The sequence below is a fragment of the Thermobia domestica genome, chromosome 4 (assembly GCF_964235325.1).
Source record: "Thermobia domestica chromosome 4, izTheDome1.hap1.1, whole genome shotgun sequence".
NCBI classification, from domain to species: domain Eukaryota; kingdom Metazoa; phylum Arthropoda; class Insecta; order Zygentoma; family Lepismatidae; genus Thermobia; species Thermobia domestica.
In genome coordinates, this window is record NC_137457.1 from 266,303,787 (window position 1) to 266,328,796 (window position 25,010).

Consider the following 25,010-nt stretch of genomic DNA (forward strand, 5'->3'; position numbering starts at 1 on the left):
TGATAGGGGGCTGTTAATTTTTTCAGAGGAAACCCTTGTTTTCCACTATACATACAAAAAATTCCAGTTTGAATAAAATCAATCGAGGCATTCTATCCCACTTTCTCGATTTTGCGCCATTTCCCACAAACCAATGAGAGTTCTGGTTCAAAACGTAAGGGAGTAATGTATCTTGGAACAAAATTCTGTAAATTTTTCTAAACCACAGTTAGTTCTGCCTATTCCCTTCTAAGGTAAACAATTGCAGGAAGTTATTGGACTAATTAAGACCTAACTGTAGCATATGATTTTATTAACGTATACCAACTTATTGGATCGAAATCCGGACGTCAACATACAAAATTTATATCCACACATAACTCACGTAATAATAATCATGATAGCATGGGGTCAATTTAGGATGCATTCTCATAACGAAACTTAATCATTTTATTTTAGTTAGAGCTATAAATTTGTTAAGCTGTATAGTTTTGATTGCATAAATAAAACTAGATATATCAGATCAGATAATTACCCAAAACTGGTGCTGTGGCCTTATGACAAATCCATTTTAACTGTTATATTAAATTAGAAGTTAGATGTTGATGTGAAACGAATTTGGTAATGAAGTCAAATAATAAAAGTGTGTGATTAATTTGTAACCAGCATGTACTCACCAATATTTTGATCGATGAAGATTTGAGAGGTCGATCCTTCTTCTGTGATGGTCATTTCAAAACTCTCTCTAGTTCACTCCTCATTTAGTCCATCTACTTTTTCTTCCTAGTTTTTGGTAGCGTCATTTCTTCCTCTTACATTTTTCAGAATTACCGAAGTAGGAAGTGTTTGTTAATTACTTCACACATTGCTACATAACATAAGTTATTTTTTCTATTAAAAGAATGTTTTATCTGGACATAGTCTGAGTTGTTACGAGACTTCCTTAATTTCTCTACACATGTGAACGACCTAACAGCCCCAGATTGGCAATTGAGTTTTATTTCCATTTAAAATATGAAAGTTTATAAAGCATTAATATCAAAATTAATAAATATTGGTTGCCCTTTACCAATTATCTTCAGTCATATTACATTATGGTTAAGTACATAATTAAATCTAAGACTTAGGTACATTGATGCATTTTGAGAGAGGTAGGTAGGGCCATTCTTTAAATTTGGAAATTGTGATAGACAAAATTCTAGTATGAGGCGAAAACTGTGAATGATATGCTTACCGTTCAAAACTCGATTGATATGAAACAATATTTGGAAATTTAATTACAACTCATATTCTGGATCATTGGTGGAAAGTTATCTTTACTGAAATCTGATTGGTTAATTTTTACCTCGAGTTTTAAATTACGGACTTGAAATGTGATAGGTAAGATTAATAATTTGACGCTTTCAATCTTAGAATTGTAGTTATCACTTATAGTCTAAAGGCTATATATCAACACATGATACCTGATATGCAACAACACTGAACTTATGTCGTAACTCACTCTCTAGAGATGCAATCTGACCAGTTAATCACTGACAAGGTTATTGTTGATGGTATTTGATTGGCTGATGGCTATTTTTTGTATATACAATAACTAGAAACATTGTCAATATGTTAGTGTACCAAGAAGTAAGAAGCGGAAAACATGAAATACAATTTATGCTCATTTCTTATTTTTCATTACAATTTAAAGGTATACTATTAATAGGGTACATAAAATAATATACCTGTAGTTACGACGTATAAAATTCAAAGTACTGTTCTATTGAAGAAGTGTGCAATACAATATGAAATCCCTATCACGAATCTTGTTGAAGATTTTCACCTGACTCATAATAAATGTCCTACAGAACATTGGCCAACTACTGTTTTATAATCAGGGTTGGTCCCAACAATGGACCCGGGTCGTATCAAAGACAATGGACTCGTCCAATTTAACAAAGACTTACCAAAGGTCAATCATCGATCACATGACCGTACTAATATTTTATATCCAAGATAAACTACCATAAGTTACAAAAGATCTTACCAAATTTTTGTTCGGTCAATTCCCCAAATTGAAAGGGGCAATTTTAGTTTAAAATACCAAGAAAACACACATGCCTTATGAAAGGAAATGGACTCCTATATACACCAATATAAGATACAATGACCTCATCAAAAAAATAAAATTATGTCAATCGAACACCTTCCATGTGGTACAACGTATTGCTTAAGTTTATAATTTCTAATTTTTTAAACCATGAAAGGAAACGAGATGGACAACTCAAATATAAAGTTGTATGTATGAATGTCCTGTATTATTATATCAATTTTTTTTTTAATTTTGCAATTTCCAAAATTATGGGTTGGGCCAATATACCGTTCAAAAAATTTTAAAGTTGTGAATTAGTTTACATTGTCTTATGAAAGGAAATTCACCCTCCATACATTTTCATGTAGCAATATGAGGTACTAAGGCTTCTTCAAAGGGATAAATTAGGTCAAAAACCTCCAAAACGTGAATTTTTGGCATTTTTTCAGCTAAGAAGGTTAACTAGAGGTACTCCTCAAAAAATACAGGGGTACATACCTGGGTCCTATTCTATCTCACCAAATATTTAGGTTTGGAAATTCCCAAAATTAAAGGGTGTGGTTATACTTACCTTTGCCAAAATTTAAGGGGTGGGCCAAAGTACTTCATCAAAATATAGAGGGGGTGGTCGTAGGTACCCCAGGTCTTTGACTTTAGGCCAGGGACGAACGATCCTGGAGGAGGGACCCAGGGGCCAAAATTTGCCTCAGGTGATGCAAATACTATTATAACTAAAATAATTTCCAAAAATTGCAAATACAATAGTTGATATCCTTGTGCATAAGAAAAAATCATAATGGTAATGTAGTAAAATTAGTAGGCCCGTATATTTCAAGATTCGTAATCATATAAGGTGAACGGATTCTACTGTACCTACGAATGAAAAATGCCGAGTTTTTCTGGAAATTTGGAAAATGAAAAGCGATTTTTATTCTAATAATATGTGTCACTGAGAATATTAGTACTTAAAAATCAATTTATTCCACGTTTTCTAGTGATTGAAACAATCCTGCAGAATATAATTGCTACAAGAATGGTACTCATCCTTATATATATACTCATCCTTATAAATTTCACTGGACCGATTTTCCTTTGTTCACATCGTACAGATACAAATCGTACAGTTGTTGCACAGAATGCACCGAAACTATATATGAATGTTCAGGCTTTGGAGCTCTGCCGTAGTGAGAACAGTGCCTTAGGAACAGAATAATATGGTTTCTGACAATATCTAGTTTTTCTTCAGATACCTTCATATACCACTTGCTTCGTATAAAATCTTCATATGCCACTTGCATGTTAGTGACTACGGTACAAAAATAGCGCTTACGGGGATGCGCGAGTGTGAATAAAACGTAGAAAGAAAACCACAAACCTGAAAATGACAGCTGCTTATACCAATTCAGTGTTTCATTTTGGTCACACAACTACGCACTTACATTCCAGTGTTTCGAATTGACGTTTTTTTTATAAACACTTCTCACCATAAAACATACATGTTTATATCTTTAAGAAACACATAAAATTTCTGACTCCGCACATGCTATGGGATACATCACCAATGATGCATATGGTGGAGATGTGAGACAATTGCCGATGACTATTCCGGTCTATAAGCATTAATATATTCGTCCTCTTCCTGTCATGCTGGATATTTCTCTGCTTCATCTCCTAAACGAATAATTTAATGATCTAGAAACTGATAATTATAATGTTTGATATATTGTAATGCCTGATATATTATGGTATCTCATAATATGCATTCATTTATCAACATCTCAAACGAAAATCCTCCTAATTTTTCGATTCCTACTGCTATTTCTACCTTAACTTAGCCTAGGGCACATCCCGTGAAAGAAATGAAGAGAAATTTTAAGACCGTGATGTTAAAAAATTTACAAAAACGTTACTGATCAGATAATGATATGGGTCAAACTCTCTACCGCTCGGAGATCACTTCAAGCAAAAGCGCTCAAAAATATCCACACCTGTCTGGCGGAATCCTTATGTTCACGTGAATCCCACATGTAGAGGAAAGCAATTACCGTTATAATAACTACAACTCGTAAAATAATGTAATTTTTTTTTTACAGATTTATTAAACAAAATGATATGACAATTTCAACAATTATAAAATCTATAATACAGTCTTGCGACATACCTCCACTCTTACGGAAATATATCTTTATATTCATGAGCCGCACCGCTCTACTCCTTTTTTCTGTACCAAACGAGATATTATACGTTTGCTGCCCATATTCGTGTGTGTATTTTAGTCTTACTATAGAAAATTGGAGAAAAGTTACTGCGTATGACTTTAATCTTGAAAACGTCATGAAGATACTTTTGGAATATTGATTTTTATATTCAATCACAATACGTTTTTCTGAACTTAAAATATAAGGTTTGTTCAAATAAAATAATTTTAAAATCTTGCAAGTTTGAAAACTATGCTTTAAATTGTTTTATCTGATTTTATTTCCTTTATCTATTTAACTGAATTTCTCCTTTTCGGACAGAAAATGGATGTATTCGCACCACCAGGTAATTCTGTAGCAACAATAGAGGAAGAATGGGGCTTTTGCAAACGACGCTTTAGAATAAAGAATGCAGCAGACGACGTCGTATATACAATACGAAAGATACGTAGCAATGTTACATTTATTGAGGACTACAACGTAAGTCCTTTCTGAATGTTCGATAATATTATTATCAAAATTGAGTTTCACTTGAGGTATGAAACTATAATAGACTTCCAAATAATGTGACTTCAATAATGTAATTAATTACCTTTTATTCCTCCCTTGCTATAAAAAACAATAGACATGTTACAAACAGATATTAAACACGTTCGTATGTTGCTGAATCGATCTATTGCAGTTTTTTTTTCACTATAGCTGTAAGTGGCAAAACCGGAAATTATTGACTTCCACCACTTCAAGTTTCAACAGATGGTTCACTGTGGAAATGCAAATATTTATTGGAATCAAAATATTATAATAGGAAATTATTAATATGTGTAATTTCTGATTGCATTAAATCGCTAACAAATAAAGAAAGAAAGTAATTTTGGAAAGTTAAATTCATTAGTAATACACTTGTAACTAAATGGTTCGAACTTTGGTTCTCGAAGAGGAATTATAAGATTCCATATTTGAGTGAACATTTCATATTTACATTTTTTGCTCCGTCAAAAATTTTGAAAACAAGATATCTCCTGGTTTCTTTCCAGAAACGTAAATGAATATATTTCTTATGTTCCAAAAAGATATCACTATTTAAATAGTAGTCTAACTGATTGTTTTACAAATTGGTTTCTATTACCTCTCTTGGATGATATTATTTATAACCCATTAGATTCCGTCTCCTTTAGCCTAACCGGCATAACCGTGGGACGTAAAACTTAAAAAGCTAATTTCATTTCAACCCAGTAGATTATAAACTGATCCTGAGTTTCAGCCTCTTAAAGACAACTTATAATTTTTGTTTAATATCTACTTGTCTTTAGCCTGTAATTCAAAATGCTGAGAATTTACGTATACTATATGAAATGAACACAAAACACATCGAATCATACAAAATTAAATTCCAATTCTTGAAAAACTCATATTTATTAAAAATTCCAGTTTAAAAAAAAATGAAGTTACGACCCAAATATCTATGAAACATTTAGATCACTAACATCAAAATGATTATAAAAAAATAATATTTTAATGAAATACTCTTGTTATTGTGACTCACTCATAATAAGCCTCGATTTTACTCTTCACATTATTTTCCAAAGGAAATGAAGGCCAGAGCTTCTATGTAATTGTCTCGTCAAGATGCTCAAATAGTGCCGATAGGTGTTGTTGTAGATAAGAATTGTCCCACAATGCATAATATTATCTCTGATCCCTTTATATCAAAATTCGCTGTACGTCACAATTGACTAATCATTACACTCTAATCAAATCTTGTGATGAGGTTTTCGGATATATATACACGTTTGTTTATGATTAGGAAACCAAACATCATCCGAAGCTTTGTGGCTACCACCGGAAAGCGTGGAGTATATTAATATGTCTTTGCATATATTGTCATTGTAGACTATTCCCATGATGCCATCGATCCTGATTTTGCAAAATTTTGAAAGAAAAATTTAACTTCTTATTTTGTGCTCAATTTGAAGGTATTTTCTTACACTGCCGTTAAGAAAACAATATACATTGTTTTACGAATCAATCATTGTAACAATTTCATGTGTAAAGTAAAGCAGTGGTAGGCATACCAATCTTTGGAAGTTTCGTTTGCACCCTTCTTTTGTAAATTGACCTTCTGAGTAATGGTGCGTTCAGTATAAAGGTACAATAAGATTATCTCTCCTTGTCTCTCTCTTTCTGTTTCTAGCTTCTGACGTAAGCAAGCGGGAACTGCCAGGTAGACGTCCGTGTGTACATATGTTAGTGTGTGGCGGGGGGATCACTTAGTGGAACTTATAATGTCGTAATATTCCGCACGATAACATTTGAACGAATGCGAATTTTTAAATCCTGTGTTTTGCAATATATAAATAGTATGGTTATCTCGAAAGTTTGAAATGGAGTTGATTTTGCCAACTGGAAGTGGTAGAGAAAAGGTAATTTCTGGTTTCAACGTTGATCACAGTAGAGCAAAAACTGTAATGGATAGGGGAAAATAGGTTTCAGCAATCGATTAAACGTTTCGAGGACAACTCTTATCTCTATCCTTCACATTCTTGTAAAACCGGAAATGGTATAAATAAGTCACTTCCGATTTCATTGTTCACCACTTTAGATCGAAAACGTTAATAGATAGCAAGAAGCTATTTTAGGCAATCCATAAAATGTGACAAGGATAAATTTCACCTTCATTATTAACATTGTAGTAAACCTGGAAGTAGTGTACAAATTAATGTACATACGCAGATAGAGACAAGCTGTTTTTGGGAATGAATTTAACGTTGTGAGGATAAGTATCCTCTTCTCTCTTAAACGCCTTACTAAATCGGGAGTGGCAAAACCCAACTACTTCCTGTATTAGTGTTGATCGCAATAGGTTAGAAACCGCAATAAATAGCGAGAAGGGGTTTTCTGTATTCAATTGTCCAAAGAATATGTTCTAATTCGACTATGATCTTTCTAATAAAATAGGGAGCGGCAGAAATCAATAAAACATTTAGTTTTGTAGAATGGATAGCGAGAAGGAGCTTTGTATAATTCATTAAGTGCCCAAGAGTATGTTCATCCCGACATTATTCTCTCTACTCAACTCGCAAGTGAAACAAATATACTACAACTTCTAGTTTCCAAATCAATTGAGAAAATATTATGTGATCCTCTTTACGGTTTGTACTCTTAGGATCACATAGTGGAAAATGTAACATCGTAATGTTAATGTGTACGTACTTACGTACGTACCTTACTCCGCAGGATTACATTTGAAAGGATGCGAATTTTAATTTTTTTTGGTAGTAGATAGATGGGGTAGTTATCTTGAGGGAGTTCGTTAATAGAGATGATTTGGCAACCGAAATAACTACAAGCGAGTAATATCCGATTTTAACGTTGATCATTATAGAACGAAAACATTAATAGATAGTGAAAAGCGGTTCTCGGCAATCGATTACACGTTTAAAAGGCAACTCTCATCTTCATCCTTAACAGTCTAGTGAAGCCGGAAAAGGTAAAAATTAGCCTTTTCTGGTTTCAATGTTGATCACTATACTGAGAAAACAGTAATAAATGGCGGAAAAACGGTCTTCGGGAATCGATTAAACGTTTCGTGAGTACTGTCATCTTCATCGTTAACATTCTAGTAAAACTGGAAATGGTAGAAATGAGCCACTTCCGGTTTTAACGTTTATTACTATAGAGTAAACACGATAATAGATAACGAAAAAGTGTTTAGGCAATAGATGAAACTTTTCAAGAACTACTTTCATCTTCATCTTTAACACTCTAATAAAACCGGGAGTGAGAGAAATGAGTTATTTCCCGTTTCAACGTTAATGGTAAAACTGTTATAGAGAATAGCTGTTATCGGAAGTGGATTATACGTTTCGAGAACAATTTTCTTCTTCACCCTTGACATTCTAGTAAAACCGTAAGTGGTAGAAATGAACAATTTCCCGTTTTAACGTTTTTCACTATAGAGATAACACGATCAGAAATTTTCGGCATCGATAAGGCTTTTCAAGAATAAGTAGAATCAATAGCTCACTCCTAGCACATATTTGTTCCAACCCTGACTGCCTAGCACACCCATCACTGGACAATATTATTTACCGCAGTACTTCAATTAAATTATACAGCATCCAGAGCACTTTATAGTTACATCCATAAAGTATACTTATATATCTACCACTACAACTAACTTATATCTAATTATATCTAAAACAACAACTAAAGTACACCTAACTTATATCTAAGAACTATAACTACAACTTTTCTATCTTATAAAGATCCTATACCAGGGTATTTATCCCATCTCATAAAACACATCGCTTATCACGTATACAACGGAAAACTAACTTATTTACTTTTATACTATATATATCATGCCTATAACTTATAAGCAAATTCATCTTCTTATGGTAGTGCCTTTGAATGAATAAATAGTCTTTGTACTCTGCAAATGTAAGTTCTTTGTATAAAACACTCCTTTTACACCTTTGGTTTTCTTACAGCACTATTCCTTATCGCGCTTGCCTTTAAAGTCTTTGTCTGTTAGGTCCATTTGAGGTGCTATTATTGAGTACATCTTAGATTTTAAACCTACAAGTTTCTGTATAACGGTGCCTTAACCTCATCCTTTATCTTAGCAAGTATTTTCTGATTGATCTGGAGTATTTTATATGTGTTATCTTTAGTGTAGTCACTTGTACCAAAGTAATCAATATAATTTTTCATGTCCTCGTACACATCTTCTGTTTGAATATGGCATACATAATATCAGTATCTGTATAACATACTTCTATTTTCACTTGCTTTCTGGCTTCAACACATTATAATGGAACTCGTACATTAAATACTTTGATAGATCTAAGATACTCGTTTCAAACTTTATCGGTTTATTGAAAGTCAAATTGGTTTCATTCATTATGATTGCGCTTAGATATTCTGTATAAATAATTCTATCTTAGAAAATTGGTTTAGCAATTAGTTTTTCTACTCTTGTTCGGTCACATTCTATTTTCATATATTTACATCTCCTAATATTTACCATCGTTTTCCCGAATACTGAGTTATTGATGAGCTCATAAAAGTCTTTCTCAAAATCATTTGTTGCTTTAGTTCTCATCTGTGTGTTTAAATCGATATAATTCTTTAACCAATCGGACTATTTGAACTCTATCATTTTATGTGTTTTCTTAATTTTCAATCCAAATGATAGAGATTGTTTCAGATTCCGATAGTGAATCGCATTATTCTCTTTATCGTGTAGGTTGTTAATAGCTTAGTTTTGAATCAGGTGGACAAATATTTTGAGGAGCTAATGGATAGTCTTTGTGATAGTCATGCATTTTTAGGATACTCAAGATCTACTTCTAATATATAACCAGTATCGGATTTCACCATGTATAGTTGTGAAATCTATTTTTCTTATCTCGTCTTTGCTTAACCATCTAAATCCCTTATACAGTAGATATTGATTCATAGCCCAGGCGTAGAGGTTATTGGTTCCTATGTACATAATGTAAGACTCCTCTTTATTCTCTCTTAATCTTAAATATATTTATTGTTTGCTTTTATATATCTTTTAAAACATTGACTAATACCACCTCTCATACCTTTCTCAATCTTCAAGACCATATTGTAATCTGTTAGTAACTCTAGTTTTGTATTTGTCATCTTTAACATTGCATCCCAAGCTAAAACTGGTGCTGTCATATACCAAGCTGGATCAAGACCATAAGCTTTAAAACATGTCTCTCTAAAGTTCTCAAACACATCTGCTAATAACAACGCATGAATTTTTAGGTACAGGTCATGGTGTTGTCCGAAGTTACTAACTAAATTCTTCCCATACTTTCTTTGCGTGCTCATAGTTCTCATCACTTATATGAATGTTGTTAAGCTTGTTGAAGAAAGTTTCCTTTGGTGGTAATTATCTTTGTCTAAACTTATCCCAGTTACTAACATAATCATACGGGTAAACACCTTTTTCTTATTATATGCTTTCATTTGGCAATAAATCCGCTTTAATAGAAGGTAAGCATGTGGATAAACTTCCAACGTTTTCAAATGTGTGGAAAGGGTGAGTACAAGTTCCTCCTAAACTATATTATCGTGACGAAAGCTTCACAGTTTATGAACAGTTGTTAACACTTGTTGGACGTTACTCTTTCAAACAATATTTGCTGGGTAAAAAGGTAACATACTGTCAAAAAGCATGAACTTTATTTGAGAGCAAAACATTCTACGTATTCTCACAACAAGTAAATACATTTTAACCCACAAACGCTCCTTGTGCCACCAGTGACCCACTTTATTTTTCACTACGTTACATGGGCTATATCATTCAGTTAGCCAAACCCCCGTTGTTCCACTTCAGGCACACTACCCGTTTTCTTGTTGTAGGAATTTCGTTCAGTTTTCTTCTCAGGTTTTCGATGTAACACGGTATTGCTCAGGCAGTTGCTAACGAATAAAACTGGTCTTGGGCGTTTGTGGGTTAAAACCCAGTGCACGTATGAGAGAAATCAAGATTTGAGTGTTGTATGATCTTATTCCTGGACTCAGGGCACAACGTTTCCTCATTTTTTACCTCGTGAAACTTAGGGCAGCATCTTCAATGAAATAAATAACTGTGCGTGGGAATGTAATGAGGAACAAATCTGAAATTTCGAACACTTTGTCAAAGAAATAAGTGCATTTATCATTATTTTATTTTCCTAACAATACAACTATTTAACAATATGTTCCAAAGAAAAATATGAATATTGTTCTCTGGAGTACGCTTCACACAGGAAAAATAAAAATGGAAAGATTCTAGTCTTAGCTGAAATAGATATTGGACAATATATGCCGAGAAATGAAGAGTCTTGACAGATTGTCAACACAGTACAAGGAAATGGTGAATTTTAATGTAAAGATGTGAGCACAAAAACGTGTACTGTTATTAAAGGTGAAAAATATATATATTGTCCATCTAACAAACCATCCTGTGTTCGTAAAAAATCAGTGAATACAATATATTTTGTTAATATCTACTCTGTAAATGAAAACTGCTGTGTAACGTTTATGAAATTATGAACAAATGTTTCATTTGTTATATACTTATGCGTTAGTTTTCAGTCCTATGTAGGATGCTTGCTAAGTGTAGTTACATTAAAGCAGTACAGTAACATCTGGACTTAAATATGATTAGCTGTAAGGTAGAAAATATCGCATTATTTGATAAAATCTGTTTGATTGTGTTTTAAATTAATGTGTATACGTTGGCAAAATATACTTGAAATCATTACAAAATTCCAATACCTGTAAGACTAAACCAAAACTTCTTACATTTTTGTTGTTTCAAGAGAACGTACACTTGTTAACATTTTAACATATTTTAAATAATATTAAAAAACTACAGTAGTTATTGTTTCAAAGCTAGGACTTCTTCTAACAATGTTCAATAAAGGGTCATATTGATTCAAACAGTGTACGTGTATAGTGAACAGGAGCAGAACAACAAGGTTAAAACCCCAGCTTCGTTGGAGGCGAAAAGCATTAATTTGATGGTATGGCATTTTACATTCGGCGCCAGCTTTCTTTAGCCATAGAACCGACGGGCCGTGTCTACGAGACTCATCAACTTGTATTTTAAATAAAATTTTCAACTTAAAATTAACGATTTGAGTTGTATTATCGTATATCGTCCTGAAGCGCCCAATAGGAGGTGTTAGTGATGCAAACCTGTTAGATTTATTGTTAGTTTGCTTTCAGTAGAGCCCTGAACTTCACTTGGGCCTGTCAGATTCAGCCCGACCATTTACGAAACTTTTTCTGCTACTGTCAAGAATTTTGTTAGAAGTTTAGCTTTTTTTGTTGTATTGGACATTTTTTGAAAGTGTATATTCAGAAAGCATTTCAATTGCTATTTTGAGCAACTTTAGAACATAGTGAAACGTGAAGCAGTTTCTGTGTGTGTAATTCATAGAATTTTAATTGACAATGAAAGTGAACTGGACGATTCAAATGCAGATTCTGATTTTGAATTATTTAGTTACTATTATAGTAACAGTCACTGTTCTGAAGATTATAAAAGTGAAGAATTATTGTCTGCTGCCGCTGCTGAGTAAACTCCACCCACTCCGTCATTATAGATAACAATCTTGCCAACAATTCAGAATAGCCATATTTTGGCAGTCATGAACGTTGTCGCACTGAATTGCTATTTTAATCTCAAGGCAAACCAAATAAATATGGCAAAATAGGATTATCTCAAGAAGCTAAGGAAATCATGGTAAGCCCTTACATGATGTAGCGCGCAAGGCAATCAAATCTCTCACGCCAAACTCGCATTCTAGCAACAAGATTTTCGGACAAACTAGTTTTTTTTTTTCGGAGACCAGAAGAGCGAAAGATGCCACAGATGCAAAACTATACCTTATTTTATTTAAATAAACTAATACGCACAATGTTATAATATTACACATCTATAAGAACATCTAAACAAGTATTCAATTTTAAATAATTTTCTACTTTATCTCATTTAACTTACTAAAAGTATGTATACAATTACAAATATTTTTTTAATAAGTGAAAACACCGGCTTGTGCTGAAATGCGTTTTGCTGTGTTAGAAATATTTCTAATTAAATAAATGTGTTTTTATTTAAAACACTTCGTTTACAAATTATGTAGTTTTAGTTTTTTCGGTCTCTCCGACCCAGCCCGAACATTTATTAAACTTTTACCGAACGATCATTGTATAATTAAAATCATTGATTCAATTAGTGCTTCTGTTGTGGGAGATCTGCCTTCCTTGAATAATTTGAAAACTGTTAGTTGCATGAAATCTCCAGTGAAATCGTCAATTTTGCAGCACGTTTATTCTGCAATTTTCATTGTCGAATATTTATATTTTGCATAAGTTATTCAAGGAATTATTTTCACATGCATTAATGCTAATATCAGTTTGCTGTGTCAATAACTTACGTAAGTTTTTGGAACTTATGACACCACTATTATCGATTACACTTCGTAAAATGAATTTTCACTTTTCTCAGTAACATCCAAATGTTGATCGTTACGTGTGTTATTATTTAACATATGTCTACAAAACGTTGACATTCAAGTTAACTATAAGCGAATTCAATGACACAGGAAATGGTTCAAAACCGAAAAAAAAAAGTGTAAAGAAAAGAAAATATTTGATGTCTTCTTTATCTCTTGTCAGCCAAGGGTGACATGTTGTTCAGTAGATTTATATAGACTGTTAACAAAGAAAAGGAAGTTTGTTCTCAAATCACTGTTAATAAGGAGCATCTACTTTCATCTATGACGTATGCTAGGAGGTGTTCTGAACATTAGCAAGAACCGAACCTCCATTCATTTGATACATTGTTTTAAATGGTTATCTTGCACTTATTTCACCTTATACATTTTTGAAACGAAACAATCAATCTTCCCATCATCTTACCACTGCCTAATATATGTTTTTTTATAACTCGTAACTGCAGAATAATAAATATTTAGAAAGAAAAAGATGATGACGGTAACACTCCTTAAAAGTTAGTTTCGAAACTACCCTTAATAAGGAGCATCTACTTTCGTCTACGACCAAAGCTTTACATATAGGACCGCATGCCACACAGAGTATGTAACTGTCCAGTAAATGGAAAGTTTAAAATATGATCACCAGACAGGATACTGAAACAGTGTATTTATTATGTTATTCTTCTCTCTTCGAAAAAGCGCATTAAAATGTTATAACTGTATCTGTTTAACTTATAGAATTATGAGGCGAATATAAATAATTTGAGTAAATGAATATTCTTACAAGATAAAAAGTTCGGCTGATCTATGATAAAATATATATTTTAAATATTCGTGCTGTAATATATATCATTTAACGAACTGATATATTACTCAAAACAGGAAATATATATATTTAATGAACTCAGTTAAAATTAGTTTTTTTAAAAAATAAATTACCGTTGGCACTCGTATCGTGCTAAAAATTAGTAGCACTATGATAAGCCATCCTTCTTACATAAGCCATACTCTCTTGGCTTATGTAAGACTAAAATAAAGAGAGCTACTTTTATAAGGTATAAATAATTAAAAATTGTTATTCCATCTTAAACATACTTGCTGTCGAAATAAGTGTATAGTGCAAATTGACCAGTTAAAAGTCGAACGTCCTGTACGCTTTTCCTATACGTGTTGATTGTACGTGTAAAAAGAGTTTTACGACTTTCTGTATTGTAGAAATAATTCATATTCCTTTACTTGGTTTCAGATAATGTCTAGTGATGGCCAAATGAAAGTAGGAAAGATTCACAGAACACTGCCTGCTCATTACGAAATTTCTTTTCCAATGGATATGGATGTCAACATGAAAGCAGTCATGCTGGCAACTAGTATTTTAATCGTAAGTATGAAGTAATTTGTAATTATAGTTTTAAAACAGTAAACATATATTTAGTATCATTCGTAGGAAGCGGCGACTAGTTAGAGCGTGCAAGGGCTGCAGTACAGGATAACTTCTTATGGCTTTCAGACCTCCAGGTTCTGCCAATTTTCAAGTTATGCGTGAAAGACGTAAGATTATACACTATAGTTGTTTTGCAAAGTAGTAGTAGTTATTCATAATGGATAGAACAGAGGAATTTTCTAAATATAAGAAAAATATAAATGTTTTATTTTTTGTTGAAATGTGACAAATTCTCAATTTTTAAAAATTAACCAATATCAACGCTAGTATATCGATACTCCTTCAAGTGAAAGAATTTCCTTGCTTTACTGTCACCGTGAAATCGCACTAATGTGAAATCAGAATATTAAGATATGAAAGAGCAAGATGTATATCTAATAAGAAAAGCTTAAATATAAACACAGTTTTGGGTTCACAAATTAATAACGAATCTAATATTTTAACCACTATATACTTCTGATTACACCTTAGAAATGAGGGTTAATCTCTCGTCAATATGTTTCACACTGGTCAAGCCAGTTTGAATCTAATTTCGGTAATAATTTGTGAAAGAGAAAGAATGAAATTTTGATTTTAATAATGGCTTCACCGTATGAAGATGTCTTTATTATTTTTCATACTTAATCCGTGCATTGAGTAATTCCCAGAATAAAAAAAATTAACATTAGCATACAGAAATGAGTGAGATTTAACATATATTATATAAACATCGATAACAACTAAATTATCTAATTCCTCTAATAACGTCAGAGCTTTGCCTTCTATTCGGAAATATTCATGTACTACACACGGAAGAGAAATTAATATATTCCAGGTAACATCAGAACCAAATTAAAGCGCAAGCTAATTCATGGGATTTCCATTGGTTTGAAACAGCAATCACTCCATATAATAATAATAATAATATATATAAAAATGATGTCTTGAAAATCAGCAAAGATTCTGTTGATATGTCTCTCCGTTACTGCTTCGGGGATATAGTTTCTTTTGTAATCCGAGTAGAAGACAGTGAGAGAAAGAGTTTAACCATTCAAATCTTGTCAATCTAATATCGGCATGTTAATCATTACGAAACATGAAGAGAATGAGTGAATGAAGCTTTAGTATCGACTACAGATTGTGTATGTGTATTCGTACTAAACGTTACAGTAAAATATTGTGCATGGACATGATTCTCACTTAGAATGATCTGGATTTTATCAATAGATGTGTTTTCCACCAATTTCTAAGTTGCTTTACTTTCCTCCTAAACATTCTGTAGGACGCATTATTTGTACACTTACAGTTGACCGAATATTCAGTCGAAGTTGGTAGTTGGCTGCATTACTGACTCACAATATTAGGATCAAACCGTGACTCTTCAATTAAAAAAGATGAATGTCTTATAAGGATTCTGTGGCAGCACTACAATAAGCAGCTGAAGTGGTACCAGAGGTATCATATAAATGTACTGCTTGGAGTTGCCTAAAATGTAATATCATTTTTAAAGAATATAAGGAGGAATTAACTCACCTTAGGGGATTAGCTCTGCTATGCTCATGGGAATTTAAATACGAATTTATAATTGTACTACATATAAGGATACGTACACAGAATCATGTGCAAATGCAGTTGTATAAATTACTCAGTTCAGAATATATCCATATAAGGCACTCTCTGACAAAGTAATATATTTTCTACTCAGTTCAGTTGCATTGGTGAAAAACTACAAAAAATGCTTCAAGAAATTAGTGAAAGAGCTTGTGGTGAATAATAAATCGCAGAATGAATCCTCTCAAACACGAAGAAGCGTGGAGCTGGCGGTCGTTAACAATCAGATTTTGCTTAACCCTTCGAATACCAAGACTGGGTCAATTTGACCCAGATGATCTTTTATAAAGAAGTGATATAATTTCAAAGAGCCGTAGTAGGCTAATATTTGAAGTATTCTTCCATTAACAACCATTTTTACTTTTGGAAACCATTTCAATAGAATTCATATATAAAATAAACACAAAATACCTTAAAATATGACACCCAGCCTTGGTACACCGCGGCACGGCACACAAAAAACATATTATTATTATTATTATTATTATTATTATTATTATTATTATTATTATTATTATTATTATTATTATTATTATTATTATTATTATTATTATTATTATTATTATGCTGATTGAAACGGTATTTTTTTTGCCTGTAACTATCACTTCCCCGTTCTACCGAGTTTTGATTGGGGTTGAGAGTAATAGAAAATTTTATTTTATCAAACCCTTTTTCCCCACCCTTTCCGCCTCCACATTTACCACTGTACATTTCTTTCTCAGCAATTGCTACATTATTGTTCAATTTCCTACAATATTTGGTTTTATTTTTAGCAAGCCACGCGATTATTCACCCCTCAAAAGTGTGGAATCTGACACAAGGTTGTATGCAAAGCACACTGCACCAGCGAACCGCTCTACAAGGACTGTCAGGTGTAATCAAAATACCATGTGTGATAGGAATTACTCCTAGCAAACACAGCGTATTTCTATGTATAAATTTCCAATATTACAGTACTATAATTCAGGTATTGTTTGAAAGTGTCACGAGCTACCACTGACAGTGTATATAGTGTATAAAATTTACTATAATATAAAGAAAGACCAGGTACCTTTCCTTTTTATTGTAAATTTACGTTACAAATTTTAACTCCTTGAATTAAACTTGATATATTGTTTAACATAAAATACGCATGGGTCTAAATGACGCAGGTTTAGTACTTTACGTAACATTTTACGCTTGGTACTCTAAGGGCTAACACATTACGTATTCATTGGATTCAATAATTTTGCCTAATTTGAACAAAGCTTTTATTCAACGTATATCTGAGAATTCTGTTGAAAGGTTCTCGGAGAATGATGTCCTGAAAGGAATAACATGCAGGCCTACTGTACCTTGTTAAATTATCCATGTTGTGTGGTGTTCGTGTGAATTCCTTTACACCAGAATTTTCGTCACTGCATTTATACTCGTGCATGAAATAATGCATATAGTACAGTGCAATTACGTTTGAACCGAGACATTCAAAAAACAAGCCGAAACATTTTCTAAAATGATCACGATACTCTTTTCGGTAACTCAGAGAAAATCCGAAAAAAAATCCGGTTTGGTCACCTTGGCCGCCATATTGGATAGCCTATTTCCAAGGCCAAAAGTTTTCGTGCAAATGATAGTATTCACTTTAACTGACTATAATACAGGTACTAAATACAGCAGAGAAATAAACTATACCTCATGGAAAAGACAGTTAACTAGTTGGTCTTATTGCATGAAAATTGAGAATATTCACACTTTTCCTATAGCGAAAAATAGGAAATTCCACAAACTTTCTCAGAATAGAAGTGAAAACTTGACTTGTTTTGATCCTAATTACTATATTATAGGGAACAGAAACATAAAATATTTGCGAATTGTTGGCTAAACGTTTCTCAGTAAAACGTTAAAAGTACACAATATTAACACCTTCTGTATCTTGGATTTTAATCTTAGATTATCATAATGCGTTAAATTACGTCTTGTCCAAATATTGTAAAATTTTCACCCGTGCATCCACAAGTTTTAAGTGAAGTTATCAATGGATATTAATTTGAAAAGGTTTGAATATCTCTTACAAACCCCGATGCTGACTGTTTTTGGGTAGGGAAAGGAGGAAAAATCCAAAAAATTTAGGATTTTTAAAAAATGCTTTTTTCTAAGCAAGACAGATTAGTCGGAAGAATTTGACATGTATAATAATTCGTAATGTTTGAGCTAGGAAAAACCTAAAAACCAATTCTTTATTATGTAAAGGTTTTAAACTTAGATAATTTAAATTTAAAAATCTTATTTTACTTGAATCTATTCCAGACGAGGATGTTTGGAATTTTGTCTCTTCTTCTATACCCTTTTCGGAACTAGCAAATATCCATCCACTTCCACTTCATCTTCTATATTCCTGTTGGTACATGCATGCCGTACGAAGTGCAAGCACATTGTTGGGTATTTCAACATACCTCTCCAGCACTCAGATCTTCCGTCACAGTCGTTGATGCAGGAACAAGAGATAAAATGTAGTAGGTCTCCATGAGTAGTGGACTTCGAAATTGGTATCGGACGTAGATAACTATTGACTATCTTCATATCCTACCATAAAGTGTCCATGTTAACACCTCGCCATTACTGCACTTGATAAAAGAGTCGGAGTGAATGTTTACGAGTGGCTCCTGTTGTAGGAGGAAGTACAGCTGAGTTAAACTGCAAATGTATAGACTCTTTTGCAATTATCTTCTCAAATATCTGGTGACATAAAACGTCCAAGTTCCCGATATCTTTTGACCCATACAGTGAAAGAAAGAAAGCTTCAGCATCTATAGCCCCAGTTTCAGATGATACTTGAGAATTATTGAAAATACTTAGTTTCTCTCTCGGTTCCTTATTATTCTAACTTTTTGTAAGCAGAGATTTTGCCTTTTCGATAAATTGAAGAAACTGAATAGCATCCTGTGAAGCCATATACAATTAGAATAAAGTCCTTGATATCATCTATTTCATCTTGAATGGTTCCAATATGGTGAATCTTCTCTGGGAAAGTTTTCGTTCCTTCCATCATTATTTTCAAAGATGTGTCTGGTAGAACAAGGGCAACTAGAATAACTAACAAATCTTTGTCTTCGCTAATCAAAATAACTCTAGAGCCTTTCTTGGCTTCTGTAAGAGCCGTGATTGCAATCAGCAAATTAACATATACCTTGGCTTGGAGTACCTTGTATGCTGATTTCTGGAGATGATTACTCCAAAGATGGCTGAATCTCATTTTGTTGCTGTGATTTAGGATAAATTCAGTCTGCTTTACAGTAACAGTAATATTATTTTATCTTTTAATCCTATGTCTACATCTATGCACGTTACAGATGCTCCTCAACGTTTGTCCTTATACTCTAGTTATTTCCATAAAAAACGACGAGAGGTTTTCCGTAATATGTAACAACGTATGCAGTATATTAGTGATATATTTCTTTCAACGTGGCGGGACGCTGCCATGCAACACGATGCAAAAGATGTTCATCATCAACTATGTATGTTACACCCTGTTTTGAGGCACAACTTGTTGTTTTCTGAGTTGAAGTTCATTACAAAATGGATATTGTCGATGATTTTGTACCTTTCCGGATTACACCTCTCTCAACAAATAAAAAGAAAGGACCCGCAGATAGTTCATATTTGATGATCTCAGACAACGGATTTTTAGAGCTAACTATGCATACCATGCAGAAGCTAGTTTAGGTTTATACAGATTGCTTCATTACGCTAGTCACTGATCTTCTTAAGCTGCCCAAAGACTTCACATTTGACTTACGTTTCAGATTAGTTTCACCGAAAATTTCCTCAAGCTTCTTCATCGCAGCAAGTCAACTCTTAATGCTTTATCACAATTTACATTTTCATCAGCTAGCAAATCAGTAGATATTAGTGCAAATTGGGATAATCTTTCAAATGGCTTATCTTCTCGGAACTAGTTGAAACAGATGCATCTTTAGCGTCACGGGTTTGACGAGACTCTCCAAAGTCAACATGTTGTTCGGAGGAGACGGAGATAACATTAGTACATTTCCCTACAGCTTTCACTGTTCTTGAATATGCAGGTATGGAATGAACCCATGTAGCAACAGTTGGAGAAAATTCCTCGGTTAGGCTATCACAACTTTTCATAGCTCTCACCAAAGTATGTTCAATTGCCAGGTCACTCCAAATTTTTCACCAAAACTTCTCTACTTTGCCTTCTCTTTACTTTCTCTACTTTGTTTTAGAAACTTCTGAAATTTTTGTTTTTGTATAATGGATTCTCGTTTTAAGGACAATTAGCTGAATTGATGATGATGATGATGTATCGGTATTGTTCTGCCTGAATTGTGGTCAACCTGGGAATTGGATTGACTTTCTAACTAAAGAAGATTTAACCAATGCTTATTCATACATGTTAATTTCTTCCGACTATTCCTACATGGAAGGAATACATACATACATACATACACACACACACACACACATACACACACACACACACACACACACACACACACACGCACACACACACACACACATACATACATACATACATACATACATATATATAGACAATTACCGTTGTTGCACCCACTACACTAATACATTCCGCAGGATTGTGGAAACCACTAGAAGACGTTAAGTATATTGATTTCTGAGTGCGAATATTGTCAAAGTCATATATTGTCAGAATAAAAATCTTTTCTGATCTTCCAAATTTCCACAAAAATTCGTCATTATTCATTCCATAGGTAAAGTGTAATCCGTTCATGTTATATGCTTATGAAACCCGAAATATACAGTCCCACAAATTTTACTTCATTATTTTTATGAAGCCATTCAATGCACCTTTTCAATATTTCTTGCAATATTTCTCGCTACTTGTTTTAGTTATGGAAAACGACAGGGAGAAATTAAAAAAGAGGGACAAATATTGTTGTTTCCTTTGTTTTCTTTTCTGTCGTTTTGCTGGTATTTCTGGTATTTGCTGGTATTTGCTGGTATTTTGGCACTCAACCCAAACCTTATCCGTACCTAATTTTAATTTCAAACTCTTAAGGGAAATATCGGGATATTACACTACTAATGATTTTAATATATAATTAGTTAGTGGAATGCTTGTTAATATGGAATATCTACTCCAAACCATATAACTAAATTGTTTCTTTTCAAAAGGAAGTAAGTTCAGGGAAGGCAGTTTCGACACAAGGAAAGATACTGCCCCGGACTGACACTTTTCTGAAAGAAAAACGAATTTCCGGACTTTTTTTTATATACAAAGATTTCTGAAAATTACTGGAATTTTAAAATTTGATTACACACAATTAGATAATTTGGAGTCGGTACCTGATATTAACAACGGTTTTGTTAATTACTTATATAAATGAGAATAAGTAATTTCCCAATTCTTCCCTGTTTGGCCATGATAATAGCCTTAAAGGTCGAAACTGAAGGAAGCATTCATTCTTTCTTTTCTTGATTGCATGAATCAAATTTATGATAAGTGGATACGTGACAGTAAAACATTTCAGTAACCATTTAAAATTTAAAATAAATTACAGTGATTCACAGTAGCATATCCACATTGGCCAAGCTTTGTTCCCACAACGTCTGATGTGGGAAATGTGACATCGAGCTGGGCCCATTTGAACCCCCATTGGTCAGTTATGGGTCTAAGATAAAATTTCGACATATTAACGAAAATGTAGTGCAAGTTTTCCAAAAAGACAAACTAACGTTATAAGTAGATATAACATTTCATGTCGATTTTGTTGTGTATAAAATCAAGAAATAGGTGAAAAGAAAATGGGAACTCCACATAGGACCCAGATGGATCGATGGACGCAGGTGGGGATATATATCGGCCTATATTGGACAGTGACGGACGATCTGGCACGAAAGGCAGTGCGTTGTTCGTTTGTTCAGTTGCCTGCTCAGATATTTACCGCAAGTATAATTTGCTAACGGACTAAGGTATAGTAAAAACCAGGGGGAAAAAGGGAAGAAGTTTAGCAACAGTGCATCTGTACGTAATATACAACAAAATTAGAAGTAGAACAATTGTTAACAGATGACATAATTCGTTGATACTAGTGTATTTTATTTCGTTACTGGTATAGCAACAAACGTAACTCTTCTTTTTCCCACATTCCTAGATTAGCTACTCGTTCTATTACGCTGCTGCACTAAATTTAGTATTAAGTTTATGCGTCTTTGGTTCTAACAAGCCCTGTGCTAGAGCAGATGGAGTGTTTGCTTACGAATTAGAAGCACACATAAAAATAGATTCGTCTCCTGTTCAATGGAACAGGACGAAATTCCTGTGTAGTAAAATAGTTCGGGAGTTCAGGAATACTAAGTATGAGTTCAGGAAAAGCAAGTACACACATGCGAATGTAAAACTTGTTTTCTCTTGATTAAACTGCCGGTTAATTATTTATCACGAGTATTGTAGTTGTGGGTTAGATGTGGGCCACAACTGGGCAAGATGTGGGTACCACATTGATACATATGGAGCAATATCGACCGAGAAGGGAGCTGACGTCGGCCCATGTTGAGTATGCCACATTGGCCGTCATGGACAGAACCGTCAATAGGCATGGGGACCACATCGGGTTTTAATGAGGGCCCACATCACATTTTCCCTGATTTCCCATGTTGGTGCACGTACCTGTGCTACTGGGGATGATTTCCTGTTTTTCCCCGTTTGACTATAAAATGACTCGAAGGGGCAAAATTGCAGGTGGCAGCCAACCTTACTTTTCTCGATTGCGTAAAACAAATTGGTGTCCCAAAGGGAAAAAATTGCACGTAGCATCCAACCTTACTTTAATTGATCTCGTAAAATAAGTTGATCTTGGGTGGATACCGGATATTAAGAAACTATATAATGTATATAGTATATACTAACTAACTGATACGACAAACAATATATACTAATATATAGTGCACATATACTTGTTAGAACACTGTGTCGTATATTTTTTTGCCAAGTGAATTTCAATGGATTAATATAGCTCTATTGTATCTGAATGTAAATATTTTATGTAGTTTAAAAATTTCCAATTCTTCCTAAGACGGTTTCTTATCCATGAAAAATGTTAGGGCTTTAGAAACAAAGTACGTAACATCAGCATTGGCATAAGAAAAGCTTTCCAACAGCAGAAGAATTTCCGAAGTCGGTCCAGTTGGTTCTAATACACTCTCATACATAATGAAATAAAAAATAGCCCCTCAGAGCCCGAGACATCATGTTCCGGTATAACATATAGTATATCATCACTTGCATTAAATAAGCACTCCGATAGTGAAAGAGCTTTCTGAAATCGTTTAAGTATAGTATCTGAAAAATCGGTGAGTGACACTTCTGTAAGTCTCTTTGTTAGAATTAGCCATGTACTTAAAAATATAATTATATGTTGTAGTTAGATATCATCTAAGAACATTAAGTAAGTCACAATTATCGTGCAATGGTTTATTGAAGAAGGAAATAAGCAGACCACCTGTAATCTAGAAACGTCTACCTAATTTTGCTATTTGGTAACTTCCGACCTTAAGTTTGGTACTATGTGTCGTAAAAAGTTTTGAAAGGAGCACTAAAGGAAATGAATCTTTGTACTCTACCATATACCCATATAACGTGTTAAACTTCATCAACGTCAATAATTTGAATGGAAGAATTTCCACGTTGTACAATATATTGCTTATGTTTGTAGTTTGGTATTTCTTTTAGCCATAGCCGGGAATAATCAAGACCAATGAAATTTAGAGAAATCTATATTAAGTAAATTTCATTGTGACAATTCTCAAATTTAAGCCGAGTGATCCTAACTATTCTTCCCAAAGGTTAAGAACAACACATCAATGTATCAATGTCATGGACTCCTGTATTACCATATAAGAAAAACATCCCATCATAGGTTAATAACCGACCACATGACCATACTAATATTTGTATTTACCCGAAGTATGAATAACCTGAATAGTCAAATTTTCTAGAATGAAACGTATTCGTATTCTGAGCACAATTACCGATTATTGATTTGACAATTCCCAAAATTTAGTGGTGAAGGAATGTACCCCTCCCAAAATTTAAGATTGGTGCACAAGTATACCCGTGTCTTATGAAAAGTAATAAAATCTGTGCTCGTTCATTTAATCGTGTAAGATAATAAAGCCGTATCCAAAAAGATAAAATAATTCAATTACCTCCAAAATTTGAATATTTAGCCATTTTTCTGCCCATAAGAGGGAACAAAACAAACACCAACATTTACAATGGGTCCTAGAAAACGTTTACTATTTGCTATTTGGTAAGTAACAAATTTGAGGATTTTCCTAAGTACACCTCCTCCTAACAAAATTTAAAAAGGGAGCATCAAGGTATATTTTAAAAGGAAAAGAAAAAGGAAAAATAATTTGTATAAAGGAAATGAACCCCTAGACATTTCCATATAACGAGTTATACCCTTAACAAATTGAATAAATTGGGTCAATATCTTCTAAAATTTACATTTTAAACATTTTGTATCCATGAAAAGGAATGAGATAAATTATCAAAATATAATGGTATTTATTAGGCCCCTTTTCTATTATAACATAATTTTAAGTTTCGTATTTTCCGAAATGTATGGGGTGGCCAAAGAACCCCTTACAAATTTTCAAAGGAGTGCACTTATGTAGTTATATCATAAGAAAGAGAATAGACCCTTGTACACGTCGATATAATCACATAA

General features: G+C 33.3%; 1 protein-coding gene across 5 annotated transcripts in view; it reads left to right on the forward strand.

Annotated features, from left to right (window-relative positions):
• Positions 1-25,010, forward strand: part of LOC145683499 (phospholipid scramblase 2-like) — a 289,918-nt gene that overhangs the window by 139,340 nt on the left and 125,568 nt on the right. For all 5 annotated transcript variants that reach the window (XM_081754836.1, XM_081754839.1, XM_081754837.1 and 2 more), the window contains 2 exons: positions 4,573-4,731; positions 14,509-14,640. In XM_081754836.1, coding sequence (XP_081610962.1) covers positions 4,573-4,731; positions 14,509-14,640 — 291 coding nt within the window. The remainder of the gene's footprint in view (positions 1-4,572; positions 4,732-14,508; positions 14,641-25,010) is intronic.